General features: G+C 41.1%; 1 protein-coding gene across 8 annotated transcripts in view; it reads right to left on the minus strand.

Annotated features, from left to right (window-relative positions):
- Positions 1 to 26459, minus strand: part of mib2 (MIB E3 ubiquitin protein ligase 2) — a 229932-nt gene that overhangs the window by 42584 nt on the left and 160889 nt on the right. For all 8 annotated transcript variants that reach the window (XM_072586015.1, XM_072586016.1, XM_072586021.1 and 5 more), the window contains 5 exons: positions 23174 to 23281; positions 12649 to 12753; positions 11790 to 11955; positions 6206 to 6339; positions 4240 to 4388 (listed from right to left, as the gene is read on the minus strand). In XM_072586015.1, the coding sequence (XP_072442116.1) occupies positions 4240 to 4388; positions 6206 to 6339; positions 11790 to 11955; positions 12649 to 12753; positions 23174 to 23281 (662 nt within the window). The remainder of the gene's footprint in view (positions 1 to 4239; positions 4389 to 6205; positions 6340 to 11789; positions 11956 to 12648; positions 12754 to 23173; positions 23282 to 26459) is intronic.

Raw genomic sequence — 26459 nt, forward strand, 5'->3', positions numbered from 1 at the left:
GCTGCTCACACTCCTTACCCCTTGAGTCCTAGAAATCTACTTCTTTCTTAAAGATATTCAGTGTGCTGGCCTCCACAACATAACATGGGTAAGAATTCCATAGGTTCACCAACCTGTGAGCGAAAATAATTCTCAGCCCTAAATGGTCTACCCTATATCATCACATGGTGAATCCTTGCTCCCATAGAGTACACCAGCCAGGGGAAACATCATCCATTCTGTCCAGCCCAGTCAGAGCTTCTAAATTTCAATGGGCTCTCTTGTAGTTCTTCCAGACTCTAATGAACTTGGAACGAATCAACCCAATCTCTCCTCATACAATAACCTCTACCATCCCAGCAAATCAGTCTAATGATCCTTCACTGCATTGCCTATCCTCTTAGGTAAGGAGACCAAAACTGCAAACAATACTGCTCACTCAGGAAAAGGAGAATATTGTAGAGTAGAGGAATGAGGTATGAGGTATGAGATTTTAGACTAGAAAGGATCAAGGTTAGTTACGAACAGGTGTTATCAATTCTAGAAGAAGTGAAAGTAGACAAGTCCCCTGGGGCAGATGGGATTTATCTGAGGATTCTCTGGGAAGCTAGGGAGGAGATAGCAGAGCCTTTGGCTTTGATATTTGAGTCGTCATTGTATACAGTACCAGAGGACTGGAGGATTGCAAATGTTGTGTCCTTGTTCAAGAAGGGCAGTAGAGATGACCCAGGTAATTATAGACCAGTGAGCCTTACTTCTGTTGTAGGAAAGGTTTTGGAAAGGATTATAAGAGATAAGATTTATAATCATCTAGCAAGCAACAATTTGATTGCAGATAGTCAGCATGGTTTCGTCAAGGGTAGGTCGTGTCTCACAAGCCTCTGAGTTTTTGAGAAGGTGACCAAGCATGTAGATGAGGGTAGGGCAATTGACGTGGTATACATGGGCTTCAGTAAAGCCTTTGATAAGGCTGTTGGAGAAAATGCAGAGGCATAAAATTGAGGATGATTTAGCAGTTTGGATTAGAAACTGGCTTTCTGAAAGAAGGCAGTGAGTGGTGGTTGATGGAAACTATTCAGCCTGGAGTCCAGTTTCTAATGGTGTGCCACAAGGATCTGTTTTGGGACCACTGTTGTTTGCCATTTTTATAAATGACTTAGACACAGGCATAAGGTGGATGGACTAGTAAATTTGCAAACGACACTAAAGTCGGTGGAGTAGTGGACAGTTAGGAAGAATGTTACAGGTTGCAGGGGGACTTGGATAAACTGTAGAATTGGGCTAAGAGGTGGCAAATGGAGTTCAATGCAGCTAAATGTGAGGTGATGCACTTTGGGAAGAATAACAGGAAGGCAGAGTACTGGGTCAATGGAAAGATTCTTGGTAGTGTGGATGCGCAGAGGGATCTTGGAGTCCATGTACGTAGATTCCTGAAAGTTTCCACCCAGGTCGATAGCGCTGTTAAGGCAGCATACGGTGTTAGGTTTCATTCGTAGAGGGATTGCGTTCTGGAGCCGCAATATCATGCTGCAACTATACAAAATGCTGGTGCAGGCACACTTGGAACATTGTGTACAGTTCTGGTCATCATATTTCGGGAAGGATGTGAAAGCATTGGAAAAAGGTGCAGAGGAGATTTACCAGGATGTTGCCTGGTCTGGAGCGTGGGTCTTATGAGGAAAGACTGAGAGACTTGAACCTGTTCTCATTGGCAAGGCGGCAGCTAAGAGGGGATTTGATAGGGACATATAAGATGACCAGAGGATTAGATCGGGTGGACAGTGAAAGTCTTTTTCCCAAGATGATGACGTCAGCTTGTAAGAGGGGGCATAACTACAAATTGAGGGGTGATAGATTTAAGACAGATGTCAGAGGCAGGTTCTTTACGCAGAGAGTGGTAAGGGTGTGGAATGCCCTATCTGCTAATGTAGTCAACTCAGCCACATTAGGGAGATTTAAACAATTCTAGGATAAGCACATGGATGATTTTGGGATAGTGTCGGAGGACGAGCTGAGAATAGTTCATAGGTCAGCGCAACATCGAGGGCCGAAGGGCCTGTTCTGTGCTATATCGTTCTCTGTTCTAATACTCTCGGTGTGGCCTCACTCAGACCTGGGACAGCAACAGCAAGATATCATTGCTCCTGTACCCAAATCCTCTTGAAATAAAAGCCAACAGACCATTTGACTTCATACTCTGACTGAACCTGCATGTTTGCTTCCTGACTGGTGTACAAGGACACCAGGCTCCTTTTGTACATTAACCTCTCCCGATCTTTACCATTTATAATAATAATTTGCCATTCAGATTTTCCTGTACATATCGTACCACATCCATCATTCAAATGATTTAAATTGCCTTGAAGCCTTTTTACTTACACCTCACCACACACAATTCTTCCAAGTTTTATTTCACCAGTGAACTTGGAAATATTACATTTGATTCCCTCATCCATATCACAGAGATAGACTGAGATTGTTAGGGCTCAAGTATTGATTCCTATAGTACCATACTCATCATTGCCTTTCCAAAAAAGATCCATTTATTCCTTCTGTTTCCTGACTGCTAACCAATTCTCAACCCATTACCAGCAATCCCATATGCTTTAATATTGCACGCTAACTTTTTATGTTGGATTTTGAAAACGTTATGAAAATCCCAATGTACCACAGCCACTGGTTCCTTTACATCTATTCTGGTACTTATACTCTCAAAAAACACTAGCAGATTGCCAAATGTGATTTCTCTTTCAAAATCCATGTTGATTTTGTTGAATCCTGTTGAGATTTTGTAAAAGCTGTGTTACTGTATCCTTTATATTAGACTTTAGCATTTTATTTACTACCAATATTAGGCTAACTCTGTTAATGTTCGGTCGAATATCATTTCTCCCCAGTTGCCTGGATGAGTGTAGCTCCAACTATACACCATCCAGGACAGAACAGCTGCTTAAACAGTAGCCCATTCATCACCTTCGAAGGGCCGAATGGCTTACTGCTGCCCATTTCAATATTTACTTCCTACAACATTGAGAGAGAGAGAAGCAACCATTTGTGACTTCAACATGATGTATGACATTAATTCCCCGCAGCACCAAAGACAGCACTTTCTAAACCTGTGACTTCTTCCATCACGGGAGAGGACAAAGACAGTAGATGCACAGGAACACAGTCACCAGCAAGTTGCCCTTCAAGCAGATTAGATTAGATTAGATTACACTACAGTGTGGAAACAGGCCCTTCGGCCCAACAAGTCCACACTGACCCGCCGAAGCGCAACCCACCCATACCCCTACATTTACCCCTTACCTAACGCTACGGGCAATTTAGCATGGCCAATTCACCTGACCTGCACATCTTTGGACTGTGGGAGGACACCGGAGCACCCGGAGGAAACCCACGCAGACACGGGGAGAACGTGCAAACTCCACACAGTCAGTCGCCTGAGGCAGGAATTGAACCTGGGTCTCTGGCGCTGTGAGGCAGCAGTGCTAACCACTGTGCCACCGTGCCGCCCACCAGGATTACCATCCTGACTTGCAACTATATCAAGCTGTTATATCAGTGTCAGTGGGTGAAAATCCTGAACACTGTGATGCACTAACCAATTGACTGTGTGGTTCAAGAGGCAGCTCACCACCAGCTTTTCAACAGCAATTAGATTTGGGCAATGAATGCTGGCTCAGCCAGCACTGCCCATATCTCAGAAACAAACAAAAGATACTTTCAAAAAAAGTGAGAACAATAATTCTGGAGGATAATAACAATCTTGGGAATTACTGATAGATATTTTAAAATTTGATTTTGCTGTTCATCTCAATGGCGCTGTGTTTGCCAAACCCTCAAGTTTCAAAATGTACAATTTTTACACCTTTAAAATATAGTAAAGTACTCTCTCAATGAGCATGTGTTAGGTAACTAAAGCATCATGCTCATTGTTTCATACACATTGGAAAACAAGTTAGCAGCATGAGACAATACAGCGAGTTTGCCAATGCCGCGTCACACAGTAATTAGGGTGCGGACGTATGCTAACTATCCACAGAGCGAGATCTGGTTATCTTTCCATAATGCATGGTAGGGGGTGGGTAGGCTGGTCAATTCATCACAATGAAAAACCCATCGGCAACTTATAATTAGCATGTTTTACTAATTTAAGGCTCATAAAAAGGGATAGGGGCTCCAATATAATTTTACAAAATAGATCCCAGCTTGGTTACACATGCATTAAAACATTCATAAAAAGACCATCCTTCATACCCAAACGATGCATAATGCAGTGCTGTGTCACCATCCTCATCGTGAATCTCCAGCTGAGCATTTGCCTGCAGAAGAATTTTCACCACCTCGAGGTGCCCCTGATGAGCAGCCACCTGCAGTGCCGTCTTGCCCTGATTCTTAATGTCAACCTGCACAAGAAAATATTTGATTGACTTGTCAGTGAATGTTTCATAAGCAGCTTTTTCTGCAGCATCACTCTCTTGTATAAAATATATGAATGAAATTATGAGGGGCATAGATAGGGTAGAAACAGCAAGGAACTTCCTGCCATGTTGGAGGGATCAATGACCAGGGGACATAGTAATGGGCAGGAGGTTTACAGGAGATGAGAGGAAATGTCATTTCACTCAAGAGGATGTTGGGAATTAGGAACTCACTGCCCGTAAGGGTGGTCAAGCAGAAACCTTGAAGTATTTAGATGTACACTTGCGATGCCAAGGCATACAAGGCTATGGAACAAATGCTGGAAAATGGTTTTTGAATAATCATTTTGGTTGTTTTTGATCGATACAAACCCAATGGACCAAAGGGTCTTTTCTGTGTTGCAGAGTTCTCCCCTTGTCTGCGTGGGTTGCCTCCGGGTGCTCCGGTTTCCTCCCACAATCCAAAGATGTACAGGTCAGGTGAATTGGCCATGCTAAATTGCCCATAGTGTTAGATAAAAGGGGTAAATGTAGGGGAATGGTTGGGTTGCGCTTCGGCGGGTCGGTGTGGACTTGTTGGGCTGAAGGGCCTGTTTCCACACTAAGTAATTTAATCACGATGACTCTCTCAGTCAGGAACCCAGTCAATAAAATCCAACCTTTCACTTAAGTGACAGGTGGGTCACAAAAATTCCTTTGGATTTGCAAAACGTATAGCAGGATGCAAGTTATAAGATTGCTTATATAAAAGAACAACAGAAAGGAATGCCAATCAACTTTTGGCTCTTCAAGCAGCATTGTTATGTTTAAAATGGTTCCGGACTTGTGTTCCAGGCTGCACAATTCAATATGGGAATGTATTTCCTGCTTTGTTACACCTAATCTTTTATTTGCTATTTCTTTCAATAACTAGCGATTTTATTACGTAGGAGCATCTTTGGGCACTGTGAAAATGCCAGCAACTAAATATTTCCCATTTTCTTTGTTATGATAGTGGCCTTCATGAAAATTGCAGTAGAGAAAGTCATAAGCTACAATAAATAAATTCTGCAATGGTTTAACAATACTGCTACCAGTCCCATTTTTTAGCAACAATGGTTTCACGTGGCACTCCGGCAAAAAAAAGCTTTCTGAAAATACAAATATATCACATCCACAGGTGTCATGCTACCACACAACAATTATTACCGACTTCAGAATTTTCGATACTCATCATGTTCATCTAAAACTCTCATTTTTTCCTTCTCCTTTTTTCCTTTCCCCCCATTTTCAACAACGTGGTTCTGGTTGCCACCCTCCAGAATCCAAAACCACCACCAACACATCCACTATTTCCCATGGCCAGTTCAGGAACACGTTTTTCATTTCAGTTCAGAAGATACCAGTGTTAGGTTCAGAAGACAGTTCTGCTTTGTTTCCTAGCAACATTCAGGGACTATTTACCTTGGCAGAAGGGCTTAATTTGTGGAACTTTCAAAACTAGAAAAGTTTGATTAGAATTGTGCAGGCTGTTAGAACCAAAAATGTTAGCCTCTCAGATTTGTGAAAGAAAATCACATCAGTACTTGTATCCATTTTATTACTCCATATATTTTGTAGTTTCCTCAAAAATCTACAACATGAAACAAACCCTTTGTCAGTCAGGAAACTTTGGGGTTAAACTGTTACTATACCAATGGTCCTGAAATGTCCTGTGAGTAATTTCTCACTCAACTCCTCACAGATATACAAAAATGTGGTTTACCACAAAATAAAATGTGCGATGAATTTAGAGGAATTTTCAAGTAAGCAGGCTCACTTGCCTTCTCTGGATATTTCTGAACCAAATCTCGGACCTTTGCAGCATTGCCATGAGCAGCCTCGATCACTATCCGTCCAGGATTATTCTGATCTGTCGACTGTGACAGCAGTTTTTCGAGGACAGAGATAACAGAACCTACAGTACATGAACAGAAAGATAATTCTTAATGCTGGTGGCTAAAATTATTTGAACTAAAGCAGTACAGAGGAACCTCATTTATTTGAAAGACACGGGCGAGGAGTATTTCGCTCAGTTAATCGAATTCTGGATAATTGAATGCTGGATAACAGTTTAGCCAAGCATCAAGACCTTGTACTTTTGCTGGATAACCTGATATTCGGATAATTGAATGCTGGATAATCGAATGCTGGATAATCAAGGTTCCTCTGTACACTGTTCACTGCAAAATTTGGCATAAAATACGTTAAGAATTGATGCAAGATTTTAAAATTTTGCTTTTAAAATATACAATGCAGATACTTCTAGTCTTCAATTCCTTCCTATTATTTTTCCTCTTTGTCACAGAGGAAGGGTGCAGGCAGAGATCATTGGACATTTTCCAATATTCACTAATGCTGCTTTCAACCAAAGACTAGATGGGAATCTCATAGTTAAGTCAAATGATTCCTCATATATCTGTGAGTTGCACACTTCGAGTAGGGGTTAAGAAGGAAACTCTGATCATTTCACTTCTCTCGAAGGTTACTTCCAACATCTAATGTCAGCTACTACAGCATGGACCTTGGAACATCACCACCTCCACCTGCTCAGGCCCATCAGGAGCTTGCATTTCTTTCAAGAAAAAAAAACAGATTTTGTTTCAAGGTGAAATTCATCAGGGTTGGACAATAGAACACTATTGTCAATTCTGTCAGCAGACATCAACATCAAAATACCCATCCGGAGGGGAAGGAGTATCTCCCATACCCCAGGGAGAAGTGATTTCTACACAAGATTAGGTTACAGAAGATTGGGTTGCTCTCCTCGGAGGTACGCAAGATAGTCTGTTTTATCTAAACCTATCACAAGAAAGATTTTCCATTAACTGATGCCACAAATACTAGGAGAAACAGATTTGAGGTTTTTGCTTACTGTGCAATGACCTGGAAAATCTCAATGCCTTTGAGTGGTGGAACTAAAGATGATCAATGATTTTAAAAAGGTAACTGGGTAAGCACTTGTGGGAAATGAATTTACAGTGCTACAGAGATAGAATGCAGGAATGGGCCTGATTGGATTGTTTGATGGCCAAAACAGCCTCCTTCTGCACAGTAAGAGAATGTGTCATGCAATAGAACAAAAATTATGAACTTCCAATCTCACATTTCTTCACTTTGTCCTTGGCTCCCACACAAATATTTGATGAACTCATGCTTCAATCTGGTGCTGATAAATGTTCTATTTCACTTACTACGCAAGTGAATTTTGTATATTTGAAATGCATTTAACTTGGAGGAACAGAAGTGTTGCGAGTACGTCAAAATTATTTTTTGATTTACAATGCAGAAGACTGAGGCTACTGAAAGCACATATTTGGTCATGAAATATGAGAAAAATGTTTCTAACTGACCTGCAGGAATTATGGAATTATCTAAAAGCTGAGAGAAAAATTCTAGAAATAAAACAAAGCTAATCAGAACTGGAGGGGTGGGGAATAGACAGTTCAAGAACTTATTGTAACATCTCCCCATCACACCTTCCTCGTTATGTGGAGGTGCTTGTGTTAGACTGAGGTGGAAAGGTCAGAAGTCACACGATACCAGGTTATAGTCTAAATGAAAAGCTTTCGGAACGCTGCTCCTTTCAAATAAGCCTGTTGGATTTTAACCTGGTGTCATGTGGCTCTGACCTTGACCTTTCTCATTGCCTTCATCATTAACATCCTTTTGTTATAAAACAGCAACATCCTCCAAATCACTCTAAACAATGCTCAGTGACATTTGCCGGTTTATTAAAAAAGGCTTGATTTTAATGTGTGTTGTTCCAACATATTTGCACAATAAGTGACCAGAAGAAAATATACCTCTGTGTTTTGTGGCTGTATGGCTAATAGAATCATAGAGATGTATAGCACGGAAACAAACCCTTCGGTCGAATTTGTCCATGCCGTCCAGATATCCCAATACAATCTAGTCCCATTTGCCAGCATCTGGCCCATTTCCCTCCAAACCTTTCCTATTCATATACCCATCCAGATGCCTTTTAAATGTTGTAATTGCACTAGCCTCCACCACTTCCTCTGGCAGCTCATTCCATACCCGTACCACCTGCTGCATGAAAAAGTTGCCCCTTAGGTCTCTTTTATATCTTTCTCCTCTCACCCTAAACCTAGGCTCTCTTGTTCTGGACTTACCAACCCCAGGGAAAAGATCTTGTCTATTTATTCTATCCATGCCCCTCATGATTTTGTAAATCTCTATAAGGTTACCCCTCAGTCTCCGACATTACCCCAGCCTATTCAACCTCCCCTTATAGCTCAAATCCTCCAAACCTGGCAACATCCTTGTAAATCTTTTCTGAACCTTTTCAAGTTTAACAACATCTTTCCAACAGGAAGGAGACCAGAATTGCACGCAATGTTCCAAAAGTGGCCTAACCAATGTCCTGTACAGCCGCAACATGACCTCCCAACTCCTGTACTCAATACTCTGACAAATAAAGGAAAGCATACCAAACGCCTTCTTCACTATCCTATCTACCTGCAACACCACCTTCAAGGAGCTACAAACTTGCACTCCAAGGTCTCTTTGTTCAGCAACACTCCCTATGAATTTACCATTAAGTGTATAACTCCTGCTAAGATTGGCTTTCCCAAAATGCAGTACCTCGCATAAATCTAAATTAAACTCCGTCTGCAGTCCTCAGCCCACTGGCCCATCTAATCAAGATTCTGCTGTAATCTGAGGCAACCTTCTTCGCTGTCCACTACACCTCCAATTTTAGTGACATCTGCAAACTTACTAACTGTACCTCTTATGCTCACATCCTAATTTATGTAATGTTGAAAAGCTGTGGACCCAGCACCGATCCTTGTGGCACTTCACTGGTCACAGGCCTCCAGTCTGAAAAACAACCCTCCATCACCACCCTGTCTTCCATCTTTGAGCCAGTTCCATATTAAAATGGCTAGTTCTCCCTGTGTTCCATAAGGTCTAACCTTGCTAACCAGTCTCCCATGGGAACCTTGTTGAACGCCTTACTGAAGTCCATATAGAACACATCTACTGCTCTACCCTCATCAATCCTCTTTGTTATTTCTTCAAAAAACTCAATCAAGTTCATGAGATATAATTTCCCACGCTCAAAGCCATGGTGACTATCCTAATCAGTCCATGTCTTTCCAAATATATGTACATCCTGTCCCTCTGGAGTCCCTCCGATAAGGTACCCACCACCGAGATCAGGCTCACTGGTCTATAGTTCCCTAGCTTGTCCTTACCATCTTTCTTAAACAGTGGCACCACGTTAGCCAACGTCCAGTCTTCTGGCACTTCACCTTCGACTATTGATGATACAAATACCTCAGCAAGAGGTCCTGCAATCACTTCCCTATCTTCCCACAGAGTTCCCACCTGATCAGGTCCTGGGGATTTATCCACTTTTGTGTGTTTCAAGACACCCAGTACTTCCCCCTCTGTAATATGGAGAGTTTTCAAGATGTCACCATCTATTTCCCTGCATTCTATATCTTCCATGTCCTTGCAAAATACTCATTTTGTATCTCCTCCATCTCCTGTGGCTCCATACAAAGGCCACCTTGCTGATCTTTGAGGGGCCCTATTCTCTCCCTAGTTACCCTTTTGTCCTTAAATGTATTTGTAAAAAGCCCTTTGGATTGTCCTTAACCCTATTTACGAAAGCTATGTCCCCTTTTTGCCCTCATTTTCCTCTTACGTATACTCCTAAGGATTCACTTGATCTATCCTGCCGAAACCCGACATGTACTTCCTTCTTTTTCTTCAGCAAACCCTCAATTTCTTTAGTCATCCAGCATTCCCTACACCTACCAGCCTTTCCTTTCACCCTAACAGGAATATACTGACTGTGCTCTCTTTATCTCATTTCTGAAGGCTTCCCATTTTCTAGCCATCCCTTTACCTGCAAACACCTGCCCCAATCAGCTTTGGAAAGTTCTTGCCTAATACCGTCAAAATTAGCCGTTCGCCAATTTAGAACTTCAACGTTTAGATCTGGTCTAACCTTTTCCACCAATATTTTAAAACTAATAGAATTGTGGTTGCTGGCCCCCAAAGTGCTAATGGTAATTAAATAATGATAATGAATTAAGAAATGACAATACACTGAAATTGTGTGTTTCTAGCATCAGACTGAAGCCTAATTTTATCAAAGGTTGCTATGGGAGCCAAGGACAAAAAGGAATGCAAGGGTGGAAGTCCATCATTCTTATTTTAATGGATGACACATTCTCTTAGTGCACACGAGGAGGCTATTTGCCCCATCAAACGATCCAATCAGGCCTACTGCTGCATTCAATCACTGTAATACTGTCAATTCATTTCTAAGTGCCTACTCAATTTGAAATATAAAAATAAACTGGAAAAGCAGGGACTCTTCACCAGAGCAAAGGAGGTTGAGGGGTAAAATCATGAGGGACATAGATAAGATAGAACATAGAACATAGAACAATACAGCACAGAACAGGCCCTTCGGCCCACGATGTTGTGCCGAACTTCTATCCTAGATTAAGCACCCATCCATGTACCTATCCAAATGCCGCTTAAAGGTCGCCAATGAATCTGACTCTACCACTCCCACGGGCAGCGCATTCCATGCCCCCACCACTCTCTGGGTGAAGAACCCACCCCTGACATCTCCCCTATACCTTCCACCCTTCACCTTAAATTTATGTCCCCTTGTAACACTCTGTTGTACCCGGGGAAAAAGTTTCTGACTGTCTACTCTATCTATTCCTCTGATCATCTTATAAACCTCTATCAAGTCACCCCTCATCCTTCGCCGTTCCAACGAGAAAAGGCCGAGAACTCTCAACCTATCCTCGTACGACCTACTCTCCATTCCAGGCAACATCCTGGTAAATCTTCTCTGCACCCTCTCCAAAGCTTCCACATCTTTCCTAAAGTGAGGCGACCAGAACTGCACACAGTACTCCAAATGTGGCCTAACCAAAGTCCTGTACAGCTGCAACATCACCTCACGACTCTTGAATTCAATCCCTCTGCTAATGAATGAATGGTAAGGGTCTTTTTCCCCCCCCAGAGCGGGGGAGTTCAAAACTCGGGGGCATATTTTTAAGGTGAGAGGATAAAGTTTAAAAAAGACATGAGGGGCAACCTTTTTCTTTTATAGTGAATGTGGTTCGTGTATGTTACCCTTTACAAAACAATGAAACTCATTTACGGAATTAGAGTTTTTTTTAAAAGTGAAAATTAGAAGTGGTGTTTGTTCTCTGTATTTTCCAATTCTGTTTCATAAACCTAGCTTCACAGATTCACTATTATCTTAAGAGCTACAATGCATATTTAATGATAATAATTATATTTGTTCATGAGGTACTAGCTAAAGCAATAACGCCAATCAAGAAACTACTGTTTTGAATCTCTTACTTGCTGAATCGTTAGTGTTGTCTGTTGTCATGAGGTTGGCATCTACTTCTCCTGGTTGTGCTGCAGTTACACAAGCAGGATTAAAGGTCCAGGTTTGACCCCCAACTCCCACGCGTAAATCTCCATCGCCATATACTTTTAATACCTTCCCAACCTGTCCCAATGCCTGCAGGGTATACAACAGAAATATTCAATGTAAAGATTCCAGATTATAACACTGGTTTAAATTTAAATTGTTTTACATTGAAGAAAGCAAGACAGCAACTTCTTATTCAGGAGTATCTGAAACTTTTCTTCAAAACTCAAATGATTGAAGTATTATTTAACCATACCTGGTCAAAGCTGAGTTGATTTATTCTACCAAAGCACTTGACTGGTGCTGCAATGGCCTGCATACTCATGGGGGATAAATAAGGAACAAAAATAGGCTTATAATATCACAACTTAGTCACCTCTGATAGTTGAACTGGGTGAGGACAGTACTGAGTTAACCTGTAGGTCCATTCACAGTTTAATAGTTTTCTAAACACACTTTCTTGAACACCATGTGAAGACTGGGCATTTGCACCAAGAACTACAGAGTGCCAGATACTACAGAATCATACCTGCAAGGAATCAACAGGGCGAGGGCAAGGGGGTTGTGGCAGTGGCAGAGAGCCCTTCAGAGTTATCCAGAAGTTGTACAAGAATTCCTGCACTGACATCTGCACTCAGTCAAGTTGATAATGCTCTCACAATCAATGCAAAGTAGGTTATAGATCTAATAACAGATGATTCAGAAAGCACTAATCGAGGAATTTCCAACAGTCAGTTCATATTTCCTGCCAAATGTTTCACAAAGAAATTAAAAGGCACTTACTGGAGTCATGCTGTCTGTCCATTCTCCATGACCGGTCTGAAGTCTTTTTACAGTTTCTAAATCATCCATTATGCGAACAATATCACCGACTGTGAAAGTGTCAACCTTAGAATGAAATCAGAACTAAACTGAATTCTCATAATAAGCAGCATTTTATCTAGGGCTTCAATATGAATACACAGTGCAGATTCATATTTCTGAAGTTAAACAGATACAATAATCTCTAGTATAAAAACTGTATGCAACTTAACCTGGCACAGACCAACATCTTGTACATTGCTGACTTGGAACAAGTTGCTTTAGGAATATTTAATTCCAGTTTTACTTACGCCTGGTGATTGTTCAGGAGAACATATACCTCTTGCGTTTTGTTTGCATGGTTGACAATAATTACGTCATGATAATGAATTAGAAAGTGACAGTACACTGAAGATATGCTCCATGGGGAGCAAACTGCACCTAGTCTGCCAAGTCACAGTTACAGCACAGAAACAGCACTGGACACAACTAGTGCAGGTCAGTTTACCTGCTCCACACACATCTCCTCCCACCTTACTTGATCCCAGCTAATTAACATAGCCTATTCCTTGCTTCCTCATGTCCTTGCCTAATTTTAACAACCTTTATTGAATCTATACTATTCAACTCAATCATTCCATATGATGGCAAGTTCCACATACTCAGCACTCTCTTGAATGAAGATGTTTCTTCAAAGGTTCCACATCAGGTTTATAACTGACTATCTTGCATTAATAATCCCCCTCTTTGAACTTCCCAAAAATGAAACATCTTCTCAAACTCAATTCTATCTTGCACCAGCCAGTTTTGAAACAGTTTCTACCCTACTGTTTTAGTATACTAAACTCCTCCTCCATTATCCTATCTACCTGTGACTTTTCTTTCAAGGAGCTATGAACCTGCACTCCAAGGTCTCTTTCTTCAGCAACACTCCCTAGGACCTTACTGTTAAGTGGACAAGTCCTGTGAAGATTTGCTTTCCCAAAATGCAGCACCTCACATTTATCTAAATTAAACTCCATCTGCCACTCCTCAGCCCACTGGCCCATCTGATCAAGATCCCGATGTAATCTGAGGTAACCTTCTTCACTCTCCACTACACCTCTAATTTTGGTGTCATCTGCAAAGTTACTAACTATACCTCCTTTGTTCACATCCAAATCATTTATATAAATGATGAAAAGTAGTGTACTCAGCACTGATCCTTGTGGCACTCCACTGGTCACAAGCCTCCAGTCTGAAAAACAATCCTCCCCCACCACCACCACCCTCTGTCTTCTACCTTTAAGCCAGTTCTGTATCCAAATGGCTAGTTCTCCCAGTATTCCATGAGATCTAACCTTGCTAACCAGTCTCCCCTGGGGAACCTTGCCGAATGCCTTACTGCAGTCCATGTAGATCACATCTACCACTCTACCTTCATCAATTCTTTTTGTTACCTCTTCAAAAAACTCAATCAAGTTTATGAGACATGATTTCCCATGCACAAAGCCATTGTGACTATCCCTGATCAGTCCTTGCCTTCCCAAATATATGTATATCCTGCCCCTCAGTATTCCGTCCAACAATTTGCCCACCACCGATGTCAGACTCACCAGTCTAGCTTGTCCTTACCACCCTTCTTAAATAGTGGCACCATGTTAGCCAACTTCCAGTCTTCCGGCACCTCACCTGCGACTATCGTGATACAAATATCTCAGCAAGGGACCTAGCAATCATCTCCCTCGCTTCCCAGAGTTCTAGGGTGCAACTGATCAGGTCCTGGGATTTATTCACTTTTGCATTTTAAGACATCCAGCACTTCCTCCTCTGTAAAATGGACATTTTTCAAGATGTCACCATCTATTTCCCTACATTCTATATCTTCCATGTCCTTTCCCCACAATAAACATTGATGCAAAATACTCGTTTAGTATCTCCCCCATCTCCTGTGGCTCCACACAAAGGCCGCCATGCTGATCTTTAAGTGGCCCTATTCGCTCCAGAGTCATCCTTTTGTCCTTAATGATGTATTTGTAAAAACCAGATGCAGAAAACCAGAATATCCCCCCTCCACTACAAAGCCATTCTAAAAATCTTCAAAGCACATGGAAAGAACCAACTGTCCAATTATAAATCTGTATTGTTTTACAAGTTTATTCCAAATAAGACAGATAAGACTATGACAAAGTGAATCTAACAGAAATGAATGATTGCAAGTCAATCTCGAGTCACCATATATCCCAAGTCATTTTATGTACCAGAAGTGCTGCAAAAATGTTGAGTGAATTTTGTAACAAAAGTAAACGGCTTATTGCACTCATTGCTATTAACATGTAAATTAGACAGCAACTTCACACATGGTCATCACTAAATGAGAAAATGAGAAGATTGCTGTCCGAGATGCCCTCCTACAACAGTACCTCATCAAGAGGTTCAACAAGGAAATGCATGAAATGTCATGACATTACTGTATGATACACTTTAACCTCATGAGAAAAGGTTAATATTCATCTGTCCCAGTGTAAGTACACTTTAACAGCATAGAGAACATTCCTTCTTGTCATGCAACCACTCTGTCTTTGAAAATTGACTCTCTCAAGTGTGGAGTCTTATTCCTTCAGATTTAAAAAAAACCCTTCAAGTTGAGGGTGCTGCACTTTTTTGATTGATAAGGAAGTTTTGTGGAAAAAAACCCATAAAATATTTTCAAACAAGCATGAAGCTGGTGTTATTTATATGCCACTGCAATCCTGTCCATCAATTCTAAACTGCTTTAGAAGAATCCAGGCCATATTGTTAAAACTGTTCATGAATAGAATTACAATAACTAATGTCCCTGCAGCTAATTTTTGGGTTGAGCCACAGAAATTATATTTTGAATCACATTAAATATTCAAACATAAAAAACCATTAATGTAACTTTACATCAATGTAGAAAGTGAGGACTGCAGATGCTGGAGATCAGAGCTGAAAATGTGTTGCTGGAAAAGCGCAGCAGGTCAGGCAGCATCCAAGGAGGAGAATCGACGTTTCGGGCATCAGCCGAAGAAGGGCGGATGCCTGAAACGTTGATTCTCCTGCTCCTTGGATGCTGCCTGCCCTGCTGCGCTTTTCCAGCGACACATTTTCAACCCATACAATGTAGCTCAACTGGTTATTAAAAAATACCCAATTCCTTAGTCAAATTAATTTCCATTACCAGAAAAATCACAACTGGGTCTTAAGTCATAATTTGAATTTCCAGAGGCTGAAGATTAAGTGAAGTTGAGAACACCATGACCTAGAAAGCAATACGGAAATTTGCTGCAATTCCTTGCAGCAATTTATCATTCCAGTGAGCCAGGTATGTCAAAATCCCCAGAGTTACGGAATAAAATTTAGCATAATGATTTGATTAGAAGCAATGGCATATAACTGGCACAGGAGCTGCTGTACCCTCATTGTCCGCCAAGAATGAATAAACAGGTTAGGTTTCAATAAGGGAATTGTTCATCTATTGTCCTACAAAAGAGAACTGTTTCAGTCATTAAATAAGTAATCACCAGTTTGAAGAGTCAAAAGTACACAGCACTGTTACAAGAAGATAAGTGGCTCAATTCATTTTCATCTTCTGACATGGCTTCAGGAGTAGGTAATTGCAATACATAAAAATGCTTATCAGTCTTTGCACACACTATCCAAACTAAGCAGAAATGAGAGAACATTGCAAAGAATTACATAAAGAATAGTCCTTCACTTCAGTGACAGTTAAGAGTCCATTAGGAAAAGATGCTCTTCTGTTAAGTCTGATGTCAATTTTGAGGATAAAGAAATATCCACAAATCTATGGCAATGGCTCTAAGACAGCTGAAGGTAATACAACAATACTAATTTTGAGAAACACTCCAATTACACCAGTACCAATCCTCTTTGACGCTTGACAGTTTATCACGTGCTTCAAAAGCTGTGGCATTTAGAAGATTTGTTTCAATTTTTGTTAACAGGCATTTATGAAGTACAAGCATTTGCCCATTCAAATCAGTTCCTATTGTAAATGTTAATAATAGGCTAGTTTGTTAAATCTAACATCCTGAATACAGCTTGAGCCAACTTTTAAACATTGTACTTACATTTAAAAATGTACCAAAATACTGATGTTGTAAGTCTTAGATCAGCTTTCACAATAATATTTGCCTATATTTTTGAGTAGCTTAAGTTCCCAGAGTTTCCTAGACAGTAAGTATAGCTTCAAATGCCTATAATCAGTGCACAAATCCGTTATCTCCCCTATAATAAGCAACCAATTAGATCAAAGGTTCAAACGCTTAGGAAATTCGCATTTTAAAGAAGCAATTTTGCTCACGAGTCATTAATTTTGAAGAAACCATTTTCTAATTATTTGAGGGAAACCTGGACCCAGTGCCGTAGTCCCAATCTTTTCCATTTCAGACATTTTTGCTGTGGACATGCTCTGTGGTTCAATTAAGGTTCACACCAATAATGACCTCAGGTATTTGTAAGTAGATTTCACATTCTTTTTATGAAGTATATTTCAATCTTGTAAACTCACTCTAAACTAGAAGACAGCAAAATCCCAATATCGATAAAGCTTATACTTTAATATAATTACTCTCTTGACATGTTGAAAATACTGAAGCCTTGCATCACCTTGTAGATTTAGAGAACGAAATACATTTGTGAGGAATCAGAGCCTGGTTATAAGACAACAGGCAGTCAGTCATTCAGCCCTTCATGTCCTGGTCAGTACTCTGCAAAATATCAGCTCATCCCAACCCAAGATCTATCCCCAGAGCCCTGTAATAGTTCTCTCTTCAAGGTGACAAGTCAATTTGACTGAAAGTCACAAACAAATCTGCCTCCAATACAACTATAGTATTGCATCCCACCTCCTAACCACTTGCGATGTGAAAAAGGTTTTTCCTTGGGCTATCATTTGTCCTTTCCCATTCACCTGGTGTCAGCGCTCTTTACTTTTCAATCCTTCCACACACACACTCACTTCTGCCTAGACTCCTCATAATTTTAAGGACCTCTAACTTCCCCCTGGTTTCCCCAAGGGCTGGAATTAGTAGAGTGATTAATTATACTGTTAAACCTTAATTAATCAATTTCATTCAGACTTCAAACCAAATTTTCAGTGGAATTTTACAACTGGCTTCACGCAAAATTCCTCTTTGCCTCTCTAAAGTATTGAAATTTAAACAGGACTGCACAAAGTATGTTTTCCCCAAATGTAAGAATGCCCAACTAACAATGTATTTTCTTCACACCCAAAATGAAATGCGCTGCCATTGGCAACTCCTTTCTTCCACCAATCAAGGAGCAATACACCCATGACTTCCACAGAGACCCAGGAGCAGAAAATACTCACAAGTATATAGGTACAGTAAGTTATTGGGAAGGCTAACGTTGCCATTTACTGGAATCTAAAAGTATGGAGGTTTGGCCACATTTGCTAGGTGAAGTTGCAGCTGGAGTACTGTATACCATTTTGGTCTCCTTATTTAAGAAAGGGCATCGATACAACAGTAGTAGTAGTTCAGAGAAGGTTCACTTGACTGATAACTGGGATGCAGGCGTTAACTTAAGAATAGGCCAGGTCTGTATCCACTTTAGCTTAGAAGAATGAGATGGGATCTTTTGAAACATAATATTCTGAGGGGGCTCAGTAGGGTGAAAGCTGAAAGGAGGTTTCCCCTTATGGGTAAGACTTGAATTAGGTGACAGTCTAAAAATAAGGGGTTTTTCATTTAAAGACAGACAGAAGGAAGACTTCTCTCTCTAACAGCAGTCAGTATTTGGAACACTGTTCCCAGGGAGCAGTGGAAATGGAGTCATGGAATACTTTGAAAGCAGAGGTAGATAGACCTTTGACAAACCCGAGGGGAACTTTTCCGCGCAGGGGGTGATGTGTGTATGGAATGACTTGCCAAAGGAATTGGTGGAGGCTGGTATAATTACAAGATTTAAAAGACATATGGGGGATATAGGAATATGAAAGGTTTAAAGGGACATGGGCCAAATGCTGGCAAATGGAAGTAGGTCAGATTGGGATGTCTGGTCAACGCAGGCGAGTTGAACCAAAGGGTCTATTTTTGTGCTGGATGATTCTGACGCTGGCTCTAAAACAAAGCACTCAAAAGGTATTGGGGTTGGTAGGGAGTTGAGGCCACAATCCAATTAGCACGATCTTATTGACTGGTGGAACAATGTGAGGTGCAAAATGGTCTTCTCCGACTCCTGACTGACATGATCGTATGTACACTGGGACAGAAAGTGAGCCAGTTTAAATGCCAAGGGAGGTAACCATTCATATCATAAAAAGGAAATATTTTCCTTAAATGCGAACCTTCAAATCAAAGCAGGAAGTCTAAATTAAAAGACAGCGTGTGCTTACTGATCTTGATGTGTACCATGGTTGCTTTTGCTGAATGATTTACAGATGATAAATTGATCAGCCTTTTCTTTTAGCATACACCTAAAGGCTCCCGGCTGTTAAATGACTGTTGAATTGAGTCTATGCAATGTACAAGCTTTAAATGTTCAACCTTTCCTCTTCAATTATTTCCTTCTATTTAAACTTATCCTGCACAGTAGCAAAATACACAACATTTAATGGCACAACTAGAATAAATTACAGAGTCATAGAGATGTACAGCATGGAAACATACCCTTCGGTCCAACCAGTCCATGCCAACCAGATATCCCAACCCAATCTAGTCCCACCTGCCAGCACCCAGACATATCCCTCCAAAACTCTTCCTATTCATATACCCATCCAAATGCCTCTTAAAAGTCATCTGATAGGTAAACTGCAGGTGCAGATCAAACCGGAGTTAATGGTCTTAAAACAGACTAGTTTCAAAGATACTTGAATGTATTCAGATGTATTCCAAAGGGTTTAGAATCTAAGTCCAATAAGCACTGAAAAACCAGTAAGAACAAAACTATGTACCAAACTGTTAACCTTCAAATAACGTACATTGCTTATTATGTGCTAAATGCTAATTTCCTTGCGCTCTGGAACAATGACTGGAAACAATATAAAAGTAACAATCCCTTGTACACAGAGTTTCAGTGCAAGTTAGTACACATCCAACCTAGGAAATAGTCTCAGACTTTTGAAAGCGACTGCAAATCTTTCAGTTAAGCACACTAGGTAATTATTAATTAACATAAATGTTCTGTTTTTCTGTTTGACTAGTGACATACCAGTTCTCTGAATTCTGGCAACTCAGTTCCTAGTTCCATTGATGAATGGATTAATCTTTTATTATTTGTAAATCCTTCTTGCATTATTGTATTCTGGCGTATTAAACTCTGTATATCTGAAAGTATCTGAGTCATGCTCTAATCCCATGTCAAAATATTTTCTTGTCTCAAGATGTTGAAGACATTTGATTTTCTATTCAGGATTGGTCTTTGGAGAAGACCAAAAATTAAAGGGTGTCACGGGGCTGAGTTGAGTATGGTTGCCATTACGAAAGAGATAGTGCTAGAAAAGTTAAAAAGTCTTAAAATTGATAAATCTCCTGGCCCCGATGGGATACACCCTAGAGTTCTGAGAGAGGTTGCTGAGGAAATAGCAGAGGCATTGGTTGAGATCTTTCAAGAGTCACTGAAGTCAGGAAAGGTCCCGGATGATTGGAAGATGGCTGTAGTAACCCCCTTGTTCAAGAAAGGATCAAGGCAAAAGATGGAAAATTATAGGCCAATCAGCTTAACCTCGGTTGTTGGTAAAATTCTAGAATCCATCATTAAGGATGAGGTTTCTAAATTCTTGGAAGAGCAGAGTCTGATTAGAACAAGTCAACATGGATTTAGTAAAGGGAGGTCATGCCTGACAAACCTGTTGGAATTTTTTGAAGAGGTAACAAGTAGGTTAGACCAGGGAAACCCAGTGGATGTGGTCTATCTGGACTTTCAAAAGGCCTTTGATAAGGTGCCACACGGGAGGCTGCTGAGCAAGGTGAGGGGCCCATGGTGTTCGAGGTGAGCTGCTGGGATGGATTGAGGATTGGCTATCTAACAGAAGGCAGAGAGTTGGGATAAAAGGTTCTTTTTCAGAATGGCAGCCGGTGACGAGCGGTGTCCCGCAGGGTTCGGTGCTGGGGCCACAGCTGTTCGCATTATATATTAATGATTTGGATGAGGGAACCGGGGGCATTCTAGCGAAGTTTGCCGATGATACGAAGTTAGGTGGACAGGCAGGTAGTACTGAGGAAGTGGGGAGGCTACAGAAGGATCTAGACAGGTTGGGAGAGTGGTCCAGGAAATGGCTGACGGAATTTAACGTGAGCAAGTGCGAGGTCTTGCACTTTGGCAAAAAGAATAAAAGCATGGACTACTTTCTAAATGGTGAGAAACTTAATAAAGCCAAAGCACAAAGGGATCTGGGAGTGCTAGTCGAGGATTCTCTAAAGGTAAACATGCAGGTTGAGTCTGTGATTAAGAAAGCGAATGCAATGTTGTCTCTTATCTCAAGAGGGTTGGAATATAAAAGCAGAGATGTACTACTAAGACTTTATAAAGCTCTGGTTAGGCCCCATTTGGAGTACTGTGTCCAGTTTTGGTCCCCACACCTCAGGAAGGACATACTGGCACTGGAACGTGTCCAGCGGAGATTCACACGGATGATCCCTGGAATGGTTGGTCTAACATATGAGGAACGGCTGAGGATACTGGGATTGTATTCGTTGGAGTTTAGAAAATTAAGGGGAGATCTAATAGAGACGTACAAAATAATACATGGCTTTGAAAAGGTGGATGCTAGAAAGTTGTTTCTGTTAGGCGAGGAGACTAGGACCCGTGGACACAGCCTTAGAATTAGACGGGGTCATTTCAGAACGGAAATGCGGAGACATTTCTTCAGCCAGAGAGTGGTGGGCCTGTGGAATTCATTGTCACGGAGTGCAGTGGAAGCCGGGACGCTAAATGTCTTCAAGGCCGAGATTGATAGGTTCTTGTTGTCTAGAGGAATTAAGGGCTACGGGGAGAACGCTGGCAAGTGGAGCTGAAATGCGCATCAGCCATGATTGAATGGCGGAGTGGACTCGATGGACCGAATGGCCTTACTTCCACTCCTATGTCTTATGGTCTTATAAGAGATTTTTCAAAAAAGTTGTTATTGAAATGATACTTTTTAAAATGAGAGCAAAAGCAACTATTCATTTTTATTCCATGGACCCTGTGTTCTGATGCAAGAGATAAGTATTGCCATTAAAAATGACCACCATCACCTATTGCACATGTATTTGATTGCCACTCTCAAAAAATAATTCAGCCTCGCAGTTGCCCTAGAACAGATTTTAAAGGGAGTCTTGATTTACACTGTGATAATAGAGAAAATTTGCTCAGCTGTACAAATATCAAGGCAGAAATACAACTGCAAGCCCCAACTATTAAATCCTTTAGCCCCAAATGTAGTTTGGATGTTGTGACTTTGCTGTGAACAATTTGAGCTAGTAATTCAACAGCATTGCAACTGGCTGTGGAAGAAGCAGATTAATAGCCACCGTTGCAGTGGGGAAGCTGCAACTAAGTGCACGTGAGTCTAGATCTCTACTAAAACTATCATCTTTTCATTGGCAGCTGCCTTAACAGAGCATGAATAGCATTTACATGTTGAAACACTGGTAAAGCACCTGTTCCACGAGCCAAGCAGGGAATTTTAGATCTGGAGCGGACATGCTCCCATCAGTACAGTCATGCCCAAGGAAGAACATAACTAGTTCTGGCACATTAAGGAGAGTTACAATCAGTTAAAGACCTGAAAATAAACAGACAAATTTAGTTCCTTTTGCTGATAAAATATTCCCAGTTGAGATTTTTGTCCATCGATGCAGCCCCATTATCAGTAGGATAGATGCATGCAGGGAATGCAAGCCAACAGCTGTCAATATAAGTACTCAGTGAAAACAAATTGGTTTGACTTTGACATAAAGCAAACTTTTTCAGGTTCTGCTTTCTTGTTTATTGCTGATAAATAACTAAATGGGATACTGACTACAACACAAAAACAAAATACTGACAATGTTGGGAATCTGAAACAACAGAAAATTCCGCAGGTCATGCAGCAGCTGTGGAGCTAGAAACAGAGCTAGCATTTCAGATCGGTGACCTTTCATCAGCTCTGAAATGACAACTATTTCTCTATCCACAGATGCTGTCTAACATTTCTGTCATTTTCTGTTCTTGTCTGGGACAATCAAAACCTATTTTCTGCTAATGCATACCCATCGTTACCAACTGTCTCCTTTCAGAGTGTTGTAAAACAGGTAATAGATAGGGATTGTATGCCAGGTGGGGTCTTGACTGAATTATTGAGATGTAGAGCTCACATCCAGTTAAGTCAAAACTTCTATAATACGCTAATTACATACTGACTGATTAAAAAGGACTCACAAGAATTGCATCTGTTTAGCATAATGATTTTTTAATTGCTTTTTTGGAGGTTAAATGTGACATGTTTCACTGGTGCAAAACATTTTCCAGATAAAAAAATAGGTTCTACTATTAGCTATACCTTGGTAAGAGCTCCAGAGTGGAAGGTCCATCGAATGTTATTGCTGTACTGAACTCTCACATCTCCTCGGTCAGTTATTCTGTGCACTGTACCAGTCCGCCCAATATACTATACAAAAGAAGGAGATGGGGATTATTTCATTCAGAACAGTAAGTGAGAACTCTGTCATTCTGCAATTCTGAAGAAAAATTGTCCAGTTCCCTATCCCTATCATGGAACTAAAAGTTCTGCAAGCATTGAAAAAGTGACAAGTGTATCATTCAGTGCAGAGTATGTTGAGACACTATTATTATTACAACATTTAATTGTTACTTCAAGCCTTTGACCTGGAATCTGGGAAAGTTTACACTTGACAATTTTTTGATTGGCTTTAGGCTTTTCCTCTCATTTCTCCTTCTGTAAATTTTCTCAAATTAATGCTGAATTTTCTCAAATTCTGAAATGTCCAGTTGAACCCTTTAAATCCCTGTATCTATTTTGAGATTCAGGCCAACAGTCAGACAACACCTTGGGCACAATTTTCTGCCACGAAGATTTAATCATATCCAGGCTCAAATAAGAGCCCTGAGCCAATGGGGGATTAAAAACAGCTGGGGAAACCTGGTCACCTTGAAGGGAGATAACCGTGTGGACCTGACAGAGGTGTATCACATGTAAATAAATTGGACATATAAATCAAAAACTACAAAAGGCAACTGAAGAAAAGTATTGATAAATATGTTCATTTATGCAGCCCCAAATATCCAAGGCATTTTGAAAGTACTCAGTCATACAAAACAAAAATGGATACTGAGAGAGGCGAGATTGGAGATAGGGGGTCCCAAAAACTTTGGTTAAAAAAGTCAATATTAGGAGAGGTCTTAATAAGAAGAAATTGATGGAGAGGCACATGAGTTTGAGAACACATTCAACAGTGTAGGAGAACTGCATTGCTATAGGCATGATGTTAATGATGGAGAGGATTGTTGGGGAAGGTGGAAATACAGCAAAGTCCAGCAGTAGATAAATGGAAAGTTAAAGGGTGTAGGAGGGGTTATACAATTAGAGAAGGATACATAGGGAGGGTAAGCCCTAAGAGACAAACATTCAGACACTTGATTTCCACATCTCACCACAAAACAGATTCCCAGCAGTGTAGAGATTGGTGAGGAAGACCTGGAACTCTTCAATCATGACTCTAGACAATAAGACATCCCATATCTTCAAATCAAGCTCAGGCAAGGAAACCTGCTAATTACCACCTACTACCCCCGCTGGATTCTTGAATCAGTGCTGAATATTGTTTGGAGACTGCACTGAGGGTAGCAAGAGCAGAGAATACACTCACCGATGAACTTCAACACCCACAAGCAAGAGTGGGTTGGTATTAACAGCACTGACAGAACATAGAACATTACAGCACATTACAGCCCCTTTGGCCCTTGATGTTGCGCTGACCTGTGAAACCAAACTGAAGGGACCATCCAACCTAAACACTGACTGAGCCCTCCGTGAAACAGCATCTCAATGAAATTTGCAGCAGGGGAATACAGAACCAATGAGGGAATAACCTACTTTAACTTCTCATCACTACCAGTTTTGGTGCAATCACCCCTGCTCATTCCTCATGCAGATGACATTTTATCTCCCCACTGAAGACCCATTCCTCCATGGTGCATTTTACTCTCATGCTGAAAAGCCCAGATTTAGAATTAATTAGCAGTTCTTAAACTGGCATCCAAGTGGTTTGAGCCATTAGCAGCCATTCTGCTAAAATCTGTGACTCATAGATATTCTTCGTTGAGTGGCTTGCATTCTACATCCTAGGAGCTTTTCCTCTACCTACAAGGCACAGGTCAGGAGACTGATGAAACACTGTCTTAGACATATGCAGTTGTAACACCACGTAATCATCTCAATACCACCCAGGGAAAAGCAGTAAGCTTAAACAGTATAACTTCTACTATCTTGCACATTCACTCCCTCTACTACTGACATCTTGTGGTTGTAGGGAGTTCTATGTACAGGATGCACTGTAGCAACTTGATAAGGTTTTTCGGCTGCGTGCCCCAAATCTGCATCCTCCAATAGGTAACTTTTTCTTTTAATAATTTACAGAATGATCATGTCACTGGCTCGGCCAGCATTTATTGCCCATCCCTAACTGCTCAGAGGGCAGTTAAGAGTCAATAACATTGCTGTGTCTGGATTCACATGAAGACCAGGAAAGGTAAGGATGGCAATTTCCTTTCCTAAAAGGAATTAGTGAAGTATAAGGATTTTTCTGACAATTGACAGTGGATTCATGGTCATCATTAGATTCTTAATTTCAGATTTCAATTAATTCAAATTTCACTATCTGCCATGGCAGTATTTAAACGTGGGTCCCAGAACATTATCTGGATTAACAGAGACATATGCATCAAGCAACCCCACCGCCCTGTGGCCAACCACTTCAACTCCCCCTCACATTCCCCCAAGGACATGCAAGCCCTGGGCCTCCTTCACCACCAAATCCAGCTAACCAACAGCTGGAGTTAGAACACTTCATCTTCCACCTAGGGATTCTCCAAACACACAGCATCAATGTCGATTTCACCTGTTTCCTCATCTCCTCTCCCCTCACCTTATTCCAGATCCAACTCTCCTGAACCATCTTCCTTCCCACCTATCCGCTCCACCCTCTGCTCTGACCTATCACCATCATATCCCCCACCAGAAATACCTATTGCCTTTTAAGCTGCCTTCTCCCCCCAGCTTGACCCCACTCCCATTTATCTCAGTGCCCCCTTGGACGCCCCCCTCCCCCCACATTCCTGATGAAAGGCTTATGCCAGAAACATCGACCCTCCCGCTCCTCGGATGCTGCCTGACCTGCTGTGCTTTTCCAGCACCACACCTTTTGACTCATGTCCAGCATCTGCAGTCCTCACTTTCTCTCTGGATTAACAGAGACACAAATAATACCACTGGGCCATTGCCTCCCTCTGAAGGCAAATCAAGGGCAACAGATGCTTATCAGTGCCTTCTCAAGTAATACACAATGGTAATGTGAAGATATTTAGCTGTTCCTTCATTGAAAGGGAGGAACACCCCTGAATCTACTAAAAATAAATGGGAGAGTGCCTGCATCATTGAAACTGCACTGGGTTAAGATGGCATCTCATCACCACCTTCTGAAGGGGAACTAATAATGCCAGCTTTGCCAGTGAAACCCATCCAAGAGAACGAAAAAAGATTGAAAATTAATTTGTAATAGAGTAAACACAAAATATACAAGCCTTACCAGTAATGTCTATATCCTAAG

This window comes from Chiloscyllium punctatum, chromosome 16, assembly GCF_047496795.1.
Source record: "Chiloscyllium punctatum isolate Juve2018m chromosome 16, sChiPun1.3, whole genome shotgun sequence".
In the NCBI taxonomy this organism is placed as follows: Eukaryota; Metazoa; Chordata; class Chondrichthyes; order Orectolobiformes; family Hemiscylliidae; genus Chiloscyllium; species Chiloscyllium punctatum.